Source organism: Suncus etruscus, chromosome 2 (genome assembly GCF_024139225.1).
Source record: "Suncus etruscus isolate mSunEtr1 chromosome 2, mSunEtr1.pri.cur, whole genome shotgun sequence".
NCBI classification, from domain to species: domain Eukaryota; kingdom Metazoa; phylum Chordata; class Mammalia; order Eulipotyphla; family Soricidae; genus Suncus; species Suncus etruscus.
This window is the reverse complement of record NC_064849.1, coordinates 14,960,241-14,972,131: the sequence shown is the minus strand read 5'-3', so window position 1 is coordinate 14,972,131 and position 11,891 is coordinate 14,960,241. Positions and strand designations below refer to the sequence as shown.

Sequence of the window (11,891 nt, the reverse complement as noted above, 5' to 3'; positions counted from 1 at the left end):
GAACTGGTAGATGCCATGTCTCAAACCTGTTTAGGTCAGCTCAAAGAGAATTGTTTTTGGCAGAATCCAGACAGGAGGAAGACACACAAACCAATCGGCACCTTAAGAGCCTTCCACGGGCAACTCCTTGCCTGCTCCACCTGACTACTGCAGCCTCCACTGTTCTCTTATCTGACAGCTTTCTTTCTTCTAAAAACCATTCTATTCTAAACATATTTGAAAATTCTAAACAAATTTGAAAATTCTTATTTAATTTTGCAACATCTGGCAATGCTCAGGGGTTACTCCTGGATATGCACTCAGAAAATATTCTGGTGCTGCTCAAGGTATCATATGGATCAAACCTGTGTGTCGACCAGGGTGCAAGGCACTCTACTTGCTGCACTATCGCTCTAGATCAGGGGTCTCAAACTCGCGGCACACGGGCCGTTTGCGGACCTCCGTACAACATTTTGTGGCCCGCGGCCAGCCTTCAAATATTGTAGTATTCGTGATTATTCTCTTACCGAATAATCGCAATAAAAATCGCATTAGTAAGAAAAGAATCGCATTAAACACTCGCATACTCCGAGCAGTTCCGTTTGTTTAATGTGATTTTTTTTCTTACTAATGTGATTTTTTATTGCGAATATTCAGTAAGCGAAATCCCTTATGCGGCCCTGCCTCACCCCGACTTTGCCTCCTGCAGCCCCCAGGTAAACTGAGTTTGAGACCCCTGCTCTAGATGCTTAATCTGACCATTTCCTATCTGCAACACAACGCAACATAGTCTGGTAGTAAAGATAAGCGAGAGCTAACAAACTTTACCATCATAACACATTTCAAAACACCAGAATTTTCTGCAACATAATAATACTAACAGATGAGACTCCTCCTGATGTGAGTTACAGGAGGGTAAAAACACTCCAGTGATCCAGCATAGGTTGGATGAACTGAATAAAGATACAAATTGCTCATGTACAAAAACCTTTGAGTCCTTTATTAACGTTTGGAGATGTGCAGTACATACAATAACAGGATCACACCAGGCACGAAGTACTGAAAACCAAGAGTATACTTCAGAACAAGCATCCAGAGAAGCTTAATGGTGTTTGTTGCCTGCTCTGCACCGGCCACAAAAATCCAACTCTTGACACACGCAGGACAGACAAAAGAATGATTTCACTCTGAAATGGTTCTTCCCAGGGGAAAAAAGACAAGAATTGGTAGCTGAACCCCGTTAAGAGTGAGCAGTGGCAGTTCTCCAGGACCATGGCACTACTGTAGAAAGGCCAGCTCAGGCAGCTGAAGGTCAGACAAACAACCCACCGTGTGGTGCAGGGAAGAGGTTGGACTTTCAGTGTAGAGAGAACAGATGGTCCGAGAGGATACTTTCAGTCCGGGCTCAGTATGGGTCCTGAAGGAATCCATCAGATAAATAAGAGTTTATAAAGTGGGAGGCTGAAAAATGCCAGCCATTCATTTGCGTCACTGATTCCAAACAGTGGACACTGATGCACCAGGGGCCATTTATGACACGGCAGGAAGGAAGGTTGAGGGGTACACCTGAAAGAAAAGACGGAGTTCACCGTGTCATGTCAGCCCTGATCCGTTTGTGCCACTGGATGCCAAGGGTCCCTTCTGCTTTCACATCTGAAGTAAGGAAAGCTTCCTTTATTTCAATGTTCCACTTTGAAAATTGTCCAAACCCTCCCCACTACCCTCATAATCATTTGTCATCAATTCTGTTTTCAAAGTCCTGATTCTTCTCAGTCTAGACTTTTTCTTTCCGCTTTAATTTTGACACCTTCTTCACAGTCCCATTCTTGTTTAGAAGCTTCAGGACCCGATCTTTATGATCTAAGACCTTAAGCATGGAGTCTCTGGCCTCACTGATCTGATCCATCACCAGTTTGCACCTTTGCATATTTCCCTGAAACAAAGAAAAAAAAATACTGCATTAATTACCAATCTTGAAGACAATAAAGCTTTCCAAAGAATTTATTTTACAATGAACCATTTTGAGGCATTCATATAGAAAAAAAAGTCTTAATGGTTCTTGGTAACACAGGCTAAATGATGTTAGTGGGAAAAAGAAGTGGGAGAAGACAATTTTAGTGCCAACAGTTTAAGAGAGCAGGAGGGAGGGCTGCTTCTGACCTGTATGAGCTCACTGATTCGGTGCAGATCGTCGTCAGTCGCTGCCTTTTTCTTTGGGATAATCCCTTCCTGCAGGTTGGTGAGTCTTTCATAAACGTCATGTTCTAGATTTGTCTGCAACACACGAGAGGAAGGGTTCAGTGACCTCAAATACTTCGAACAATCAGGCAAATGAACCCATGTCCGGTTACCTCTGGAAACTGGTATTATACCTGTTTGGATAACCCTTTCTCTAAGGACCAAAGCACAGTAAGGAGATAAGAGATTATCTGCCATAAAGTTTATCTTCAAGGATTTTTTTTTTTGAGCCACACCCCATGATGCTCAGGGGTTACTCCTAGGACACCAGGGGAATCGAACCAAGGTCCTGGTTCAGCTGTGTGCAAATACCATACCGCTGCACTATCCCATATCTTTTTTTTTTTTTTTTGGTTTTTAGGTCACACCCGGAATTGCTCAGGGGTTACTCCTGGCTGTCTGCTCAGAAATAGCTCCTGGCAGGCACGGGAAACCATATGGGACACCGGGATTCGAACCAACCACCTTTGGTCCTGGATTGGCCGTTTGCAAGGCAAACGCTGCTGTGCTATCTCTCCGGGCCCACTATCCCATATCTTTAAGGATAGTTTTTTGTTTGTTTGTTTGTTTGTTTTTTGGCCACACCCGGTGGTGCTCAGGGGTTACTCCTGGCTGTCTGCTCAGATTGCTCCTGGCAGACTCAGGGGACCATATGGGACACTGGATTCAAACCAAACTGGATCGGCTGCTTGCAAGGCAAACACAGCTGTGCTATCTCTCTGGCCTCAAGGATAGTTTTTTGGTTTTGGGTAACACCCAGCAGCACTCAGGGGTTACTCCAGGCTCTACGCTCAGAAATCCGCTCCTGGTGCTCTTGGGAGACCATATGGGATGCCCGGAATTCGAACCACTGACCTTCTGCATGAAAGGCAAATGCCTTACCTTAAGGACAGTTTTTAAAGAGTGCTTTTATTTTATGATTCATATAGAAAAGTGTGATTTTTAAAGGAGAACACTTTCCCACTAAGTATAACTCACAGGGCAATATTTTTTTTTTTTAAAGATAATGTCCTTCAATCACTGCTTGTCTCATGACAGACAGTTTCATCAGATTGATGCTTTGATTACTTCTTCATCTCACTGGCAGGAAAGGAGTTCTCCACTGGGGTTATGGATATGCCCACACACTTTAACACCTGCCAACAGCAGATGGAGCACTGAGCATATTACTGGTCATAATACTTACACTCACAGACCAGAGGAGGACACAGATTATCACACAGGGCCTTAGGCAACACAGTGAATAAACTGAGGCTGCAGGAGGCTTTGTGATACCAAGATGTTTCCTTGAAAGGATGTGACTGGCTTACCTGAATAATTCTGCAAGCTGATATGGAACTGGAGCCCAGTTCTTAGTAAACCATGCCTGGTTCTTGTAAGGAGCAGAGGAAGGAGGAGCTAAGAATTAGGTCATCTGAGGCCACAGCAACACTCAATTTTAAGTCTTGCACTAAATTTGTTCTATGAATTTTGATACCTTAAGGATGCAAATAGTTTTTGAAGCACGCTAATGGTGCAAAGGTACTGCTTTGTTGGTTAGTGGTATCGGAGGAATTATGCAGTGCTGGAGAATAAGCCTGGGGCTCCGGTATGCCAAGTAAGAGCTCCAGGCATTTGCACTGCCTCCCTGTCCCCCCAAATATAGGTAGGGTGTGCTTTTATCCACAGAATAGATTTAACAGTGATTATGCAGCACACATCCATTTCCACCAGGACTCATGATGATTAGGAATAGTTTAAAATTTTTCAAAAGAAAGTTTTCTGTGAACTCACAAAATTCTTAGCATGTGTTTTTCACTTCAGCAAAACACACCAGTACCTACCAGCTGTAGTAATTGGGCAGCACAGAGGTGGACTTTCCAGCCTTGGGCACGACAGGACACTCCTTTCTGGTTAGCTATTTCCTGCAGCATAGCTTTCTTCTCCTCTGAATCAATGGGGGAGAAAAAAATATATTTTAATTTCATAAAGCTAAAATAATTATGTTCAAGCTGTCAAGTGCCTCTATTTTGTAACTCATTTCTATACTTAAATTGCTTTTAACAATTCTGTGCATTTAAGCTTTTAGGGATAGAAGTCACAGCATGAATAGAAAATTTCTTTTGAGCACACTAAAAGAATAAAGACATATAGAGCGAACTTAGTGAATTCATAAAAGAGCAAGCTGATATGCTAATCTCTTACAAATGGAACCTTGCTGAAGCCAGAGAGTCTGTGGGGAGTTGGGCAAAAAACCTTTGATCTTTGATGTTTGTCTAGATTTGGGAAAAATCAAAAGAACCAAGTGAGTTGGTAAAAAAAAAAATTCAGTCACAAGAACAAATAAAATAACATATAAAATAAAGCTTCTAGACTGAGGAGATCTAACTAGAATCGAATAGTGTTGTCAAAGTGAGAATGGCTATACTTGTTAATTACAATGATAAATTATTTTTGGTTTGGGAACAAGTCCGGTGGTGTTCAGCAGCCACTCCTGACTCCGCTTAGGGTCCACGTAGTGCTGAGATTGAACGTGGGCCTCCCTTACTTTGATCAGCCCTCTGAGCTCTTTCTCCAACTGATTACAGTGGAACCAAGCCTGCAGTGTGTTCACATATCAGTTACATCAATTTTTCCTCTTCTTCCTCTGCAGCTGCTATAGGGGATGATACTGACCATGGTGCTCACACTTGGCTGTAGAGGGCCAAAGACACAGTTGTGACTCCTGGGGATCAGAATAATAGTGCTGGTGATGGCAATCAATGATGCGTGTGGGACTGAACTGGCAGCTTTACTCAGGCAAGGCATGCAGTCTTACATGGAGGCACATCCCTGGAAGCCTTTAAAACTTAAAAATATTAAGGGCTGGAGTGATAGTACAGTAGGTAGGCCCTTGCCTTGCATGCGGCTGACCAGGGTTTGACCCCCAGCACCCCAGACTGTCCAGAGTCTAGCTGGGAATGATCCTTGAAGACAGAGCCAGCCTCGAGCACAACTACCCCCCACCAAACAAACCAAACTCCAACCTTTTTAAGTTAAGTTAGGGTTTGGGGAATGTCCCACAACTGCTTATACCTGGCAGGCTCTGCACTCGGGGATCATGCTTGGTCAGGCTAAAGGGACAATATGAGGTGTCAAGGACTAAATGTGGATCAGCTCCAAGCAAGGCAAGCATCCTCTCCACCTTACTCTCACTCTGGCCCCTAAATCAGGGTGAGCCAGAGCCAGAGTTCAACAGGCATACTCGGCAAACAGGAGGCCTCATGGTTCTTGAAAGCAAGCACAGGAGCAATCTCATATCACTAGTCAGGAATATCCCCTAGAACACTGGTGGATATGGTACAAAAACCAAAAAATTAATCTTGGGGCCAGGGACATAGCTCAAATGGACTGGGATGCTTGCTTTACATTTGGAAGCCTCAAGCCAGGTTCAATTTCTGGAACCACACAGAGCAACCCACAAGCACCAGTGAAAGTAATCCTAAACCAAGCCCCACCCAGTTTTTAAAAAAAAATACACTACCCAAGTTTTGAAAAATGCATAGAATGTTCACCACCAAGACTAAAGCTGACTAAATTTTGTTAGTTCATATTCATCATGTAATACATCATACAGTGGGGAAGGCTGTGCGTGTATGAAAATGGGTGTAGGGCGAAATTTCTGTAGCCTCCATTAATTTTGTTGCAAATTTAAGCCAAGAAATAACGTTACTGATAAAACTATCTAGTAGGCAAATGTTAGCACTGATGATTTAGAAAGCTGAGATGTTATAGACTCACATGCAGCGGCAACCAGAACAAGAATTCTTATAACTCCATAAATACACAAATCAGGTCATAGGATCTGAAGATAAGCTCCGAAAAAGACATACATAAAGTATATAATAAGGATACAAAAGTATTCAAATCATAAATAGTAGGCAAATGAGCCAGAGAGATATTACAGCAGTAGGGTGTTTGCCTTGCATGCAGCCAATCCAGGACAGACGGTGGTTCAAATCCCGGCATCCCATATAGTCCTCCATGCACGCCAGGAGTGGTTTCTGAGCACAAAGCCAGGAATAACCCCAGAGCACTGCTGGTGTGACCCAAAAACCAAAAAAGTGAATAAATAAATAGAGAAACAAAAATAAAAACCATAAGAGAAATTGCTTTATCCTGGGCTGGAGAGATAGCATGGAGGTAAGGTGTTTGCCTTGCATGCAGGACGGTGGTTCGAATCCTGACATCACATATGGTCCTCTGAGCCTGCCAGGAGTGATTTCTGAGTGTAGAGCCAGGAGTAACCCCTGAGCACTGCTAGGTGTGAGCCCCCCTCCCCCAATGAAAAGAAACTGCTTTATCCCTACTAGAATGCAAAAATAAAGTGTTGGGGAGTGCCTGCCAAGAGCTATTTCTGAGTAGACAGCCAGGAGTGACCCCTGAGCACCGCTGGGTGTGAACACCCCCCCCCCCCGAAAAAAAAAAAAAGTTGGGGAGAATGTGAAGAAACAGAAAGCCTCATATACTCCATGTGAAAAAATATATGGGTATGTTTGCTTTGGAAAACAGACTGGTAGTTCCTACAATCTTAAATATAAAATTATCAAACCTTGGGGCTAGAGTGATAGCACAGCGGATGACCTGGGAGGGACATTCCGTATGGTTCCAGCATTCCGTATGGTTCGAGCCTGCTAGGAGTGATTTCTGAGCATAGAGCTGGGAGGAACCCCCTGAGAGTTGCAGGGTGTGCACCCCACCCCCCCACAATCAAACCTACCTAGAAAGAAATTCTATTTCTAGATACACAGTCAAGAAAACATGACAGCGTATCCCCACAAAATCTGATTCAAGTATTTATCATTATTCATAATAAAAATGCAGAAACAGAACCAGAGAAAGAGAGGAGCAAGTTAAGTGCTTGCATTGGATGCGGTTGACTTAAGTTTGATTCCCAGTTCTTGCCCTGCCAGGAGTTAAGTCCAAGCTCCTACCCACCAAAACCAAACAAAAGAAAACGAAACAAAAAGCAGAAATGTGCTCAGAGATCACTCCTGGTGGAATTCAACTGAGAGACCGACAGGTAGGGACTGAATCTGGGTTGGCTGTGTGCAAAGTAAGCTCCTTACCCACAGTAGTATCTCTCCTGTTCCTCAATCAAGTTATTTTTAAAACAACAAAGAAAAAGCAAACAAGATAGGTCAAATGTTCTACCCTCATACCATTTCTCACATTTTCCTGGGCTGGGGAATCAAACCTGGGGTCTCACGTATGTAGACATGTGCCCTAGCACTGAGTCCCATCCCTGCCTCTTTGTTTGCATAGTCACAACTAGGAAAAACAAAAGCAAACCCCAAAAAACCCAACAACAAAATAAACTAGAAGCTGCCACTGAGGTGAAGTGTGACGACAGATCTCTGCCGTTTTCTCCCTTTTGTAGGGCAATGTGACCCACACTGCAGTCTGAATGTACTGTGTACTCCTGAGTCACCTGAATGTGTCCCTTGAGGTGCAGCTTTGTAGCTCTCCCACCCCTCCACATCAACCCTGACAACTGTTGGTCTGTTCTCTATTCATCTAGTTGTTTTTCTGAGAATGTCCTATTAAAGAAATCATACGGTGTTTTTCTTGGCATGTATTACTTTAAAATTGATTAAAAAAACAATAAAACTGAGCACAATGTCCTTAAGATCCATCTAAGCCGTTGCATAGATGGGGGGGCTCAGTAACACCCAGCAGCGCTCACGGGTTACTCCTGGCTCTGTGCTCAGAAATCACCCCTGGCAGGTCTGGGGGACCATATGTCCATCATGGGTTGGTTGAATGCAAGGCAAATGCCCTCCTGCTGTGCTATCTCTCTGGCTACCTTTTCCTTCCTTTGTACACAACAATACCAGTTTATTGAACTATTTATCTATGTTCATTTGTGTTTCTAGTTTTTGGTTTTTTGTTTTTGGGCCACACCCGTTGATGCTCAGCGGTTACCTCTGGCTATGTGCGCAGAAATAACTCCTGGCTTTGGGGACCATATGGGACGCTGGGGGATCGAACCGCGGTTCGTCCTAGGCACACAGGCAGATGCCTTACCTCTAGCGCCACTGCTCCTCCGGCTGTGTTCCTAGTTTTGGCAATTACCAAAAAAAGATGATATGTGTAATTGTGTAGAGATTTGTAGAGATGCAGGTTTTCATTTCGTCTGGAATAAATGCCCAGGAGTGCAACAATTGGGTCACACAATAATTGTCAAATTTTAGCAAAAGTGCCAAATATTTTCCATAGTAATTCAATGGGATAGAAGACACAACTGGGGGGCCGGGCGGTGGCGCTGGAGGTAAGGTGCCTGCCTTGCCTGCGCTAGCCTAGGACGGACCGCGGTTCGATCCCCCGGCGTCCCATATGGTCCCCCAAGCCAGGAGTGACTTCTGAGCGCATAGCCAGGAGTAACCCCTGAGCGTCACCGGGTGTGGCCCAAAAACCAAAAAAAAAAAAAAAAAAAAAAAAGAAGACACAACTGGGGGCCGGGAAGGTGGCGCTAGAGGTAAGGTGTCTGCCTTACAAGCGCTAGCCAAGGAACGGACTGCAGTTCGATCCCCCGGCGTCCCATATGGTCCCCCCAAGCCAGGGGCGATTTCTGAGCACATAGCCAGGAGTAACCCCTGAGCGTCAAACGGGTGTGGCCCAAAAACCAAAAAAAAAAAAAAAAGAAGACACAACTGGCTTGGGATATGATAGTGCTAATAATACCACTCCCCAGAGAAACTGGGGAAAATAAATTTTTTTTTTTTTTGTTTTTTGGGCCACACCCAGCGGTGCTCAGGGGTTACTCCTGGCTGTCTGCTCAGAAATAGCTCCTGGCAGGCACGGGGGACCATATGGGACACCGGGATTCGAACCAACCACCTTAGGTTCTGGATCGGCTGCTTGCAAGGCAAACGCTGCTGTGCTATCTCTCCAGGCCCTGGGAAAGTAAAATTTAAAACTCCTACAAAAGGTCCTAAGAACTTAGAAACCTACGTCCTTTAAACAAACAGGTGTACCCAAGTGCACCAGAGCTGAATTCTCCCAGTGCACACTGCAATGGTATTATCTACTTTGAGAAACAATGGCCTAAAGGAAGGATGTGGAACCAGTCACTGAGCTCTGACAGAACTGGTCTGCTAACAATAGAAAAGGTGGTAGTGAGCTATTTCCTATTCCAGTTTATCCTTCTCATCCAGGAAAACCTCCGACAGATCAATTCCTCTCTTACTCACGCAAGAGCAAAACAACATCAAGAACCACAGTATGTCTTACTGAAAAAACAAAGCAAATACCAGAGAAAGGTTAAATCTGGTCACAGACTAGTGAGGAAAAAATGTTCCTCAGATACATCTTTGTTGTTGCTGATTTTTGAGTTACAGCTGGCAATGCTCAGGAAACACTTTTGCCAGTGCTCAGGGAGACAAGACCATATGGGATCCCGGGGATCAAATCTGGATCAGATGTGTGCAAGGCAAAAGCCCTTTTTGCTGTACTATCACTCCAGCTCCTCATAAACCAAACTTAGTGGCTAGACTGGAAATCTTATATAGAATGGAAAGTTAGACAATGACTTCAAAAGAACTATTTGGGGGCCAGACAGAAAGCACAGTGCTAGGGTGTTTGTATGCTTGGCAAGTAGCAAATCCAGGATGGACAGTGGTTTGAATCCCAGCATCCCATATGGTCCCCTGTGCCCACCAGGGACGATTTCTGAGCAAAGGGCTAGAAGTAACCTCTGAGTGCTACCGGTATGAACACCCCCCTCCCCGACAAAAAAAAAGAAAAACTCTTCGAAAGTTCACGGACTGGAAAGGGATAGGGTGCTTGCCTTACAGGGGCCGTATCTAGGTTCAATTTCTGCTCTACATATGGTCCCTCCAACAATGGTAGATATAGCCCAAAATGTTTAGTTTTACAATCCCCTCAAAACTAAAAGAACTTAAAAAACACTGCACGATGGCTAACATATTGTTGGCATTCTAAAAGAACTAGGAAGACAAAAATCAATGAGAGGGAGGTCATGCTGGTAGTGGGATTGGTAAAGATTTAATGTCTAAACTGCTGTTTTATGGATAACTTGGTAAATCATGGTGTTATAATAAAAAGGGGGAAAATTGAGAAATAATGGTCGTTAAGAACAGAAAGTTCCTTCCTCCCTTCTCAAGTTTGTTGGGGGTCCTTTCTAGAGAGGTTCAGGAAGACATATGGTACTGCGGATCAAAGCCAGTCACCTGCATGCAAAGCAGGTATTCAGTGCATGATCTTTCCAGCCTCTTTTACTCTGGAGGAACCTCTTGAGTGGTGCTTAGGAGACATAGAGAACTTTCTGGGTATTTTTTTTTCCCCAACCTGGCTGGGGTTCAATGCAAGAACCTGAGGATGGAGCACTGTTTAGGTTTTGCTGTACCTGAGACTATGCAAACCAATGTGATGGTGCTCAAGGACCTCTCAGGCTACAAAAGCTATACTCAGTGATGTTGAGAGGAAATCACACTGGGGGTTCCAGGTCCTCTTTTTTTGGGAGGGGAGAATTTATATAAAGTGATGGCTTAGGGGATGCTCACACAGCAGTAATTAGGGCATCATGTCATACTGGAGATCAAACCTAGGCCTCCTGCAACTCGAAGCATGTATTTGGCCTTTCTATCTTACCTAAAATCCTTTTTGAGAGATTTTGTTGTAAAAAGGTATTAAATTTTGAACAATTTTTCTGAGTAAGATTTTTGGTATAGGTTTGAATTGAGTCCCTAACAAAAGATATGTTTAAGTACTAGTTCTTGGTACCTCATGACCATAATTGGAAATTCTATCTGCAAAGATGATGAGTCCTAAATACAGACTGATGTCCATACCATGAGAGAGAGCAGGAACACAGGCAGAGGTACTATTTGAAGACAGAAGTAGGTATGGAAATGACACAATTGCAATCATATGATATAAAGATTGTAGGCAATACACAATGTAGGACCAAGCTGCACAACTTATCTCGGAAGAGATGGAAGGTAAGCTGCTAAAACAAATGAATATTCTGGTTTTCTGGCTGAAAACTCTGGGATGGCCTTGGGAGGGGATGGACTGAGTCTCCCACCCTGTCTAAGCCCCACCAACTCCAACCACACCTCAAAGTCATTGCCATGCAAGGAGACAACTAAACTTTGCAGACACAAAGCTAACAAAAATACCAGGTATACTGGTTTTCAGGTTGAAAACTCCCACGTCTTTTTGGAGTGGGGTTGTGCAGCCCACCACCCCCAGACTTCCATACTGCCAGAAGACCCAGCAGCCTCACCCACATTCCATAGCTAGCGTGAGCTATGGCCCAGCTGCACATCTTCACGAGAAATCTTGGCAGAGATCCAAGCCAAGCTGCTGAAACTCATAGATCAGCTCTACAGATCTTAGGGTTCCTGGAGTGTACAGGTGCAGACGCCTCCAAATTCCACAATACTGACCACCCAGATGGAGTACACCAAGTTAGATGGAAAAATAGCATAGAAGTCAACTAAGGGAGCCGGAGAGATAGCATGAAGGCGTTTGCCTTTCATGCAGGAGGTCAACAGTTCGAATCCTGGCGTCCCATATAGTCCCCCGTGCCTGCCAGGAGCAATTTCTGAGCATGGAGCCAGGAATAACCCCTGAGCACTGCCGGGTGTGACCCAAAAACCACACACACACACACACACACACACAAAAAA

General features: G+C 44.2%; 1 protein-coding gene across 2 annotated transcripts in view; it reads right to left on the bottom strand.

Annotated features, from left to right (window-relative positions):
• Positions 1-958: 958 nt before the first annotated feature.
• Positions 959-11,891, bottom strand: part of SAP130 (Sin3A associated protein 130) — a 71,146-nt gene continuing 60,213 nt past the window's right edge. For both annotated transcript variants that reach the window (XM_049769297.1, XM_049769298.1), the window contains exons 19-21: positions 4,041-4,144; positions 2,140-2,253; positions 959-1,912 (exon numbers count right to left, since the gene is read on the bottom strand). In XM_049769297.1, the coding sequence (XP_049625254.1) occupies positions 1,754-1,912; positions 2,140-2,253; positions 4,041-4,144 (377 nt within the window). In that variant the 3' untranslated portion in view covers positions 959-1,753. The remainder of the gene's footprint in view (positions 1,913-2,139; positions 2,254-4,040; positions 4,145-11,891) is intronic.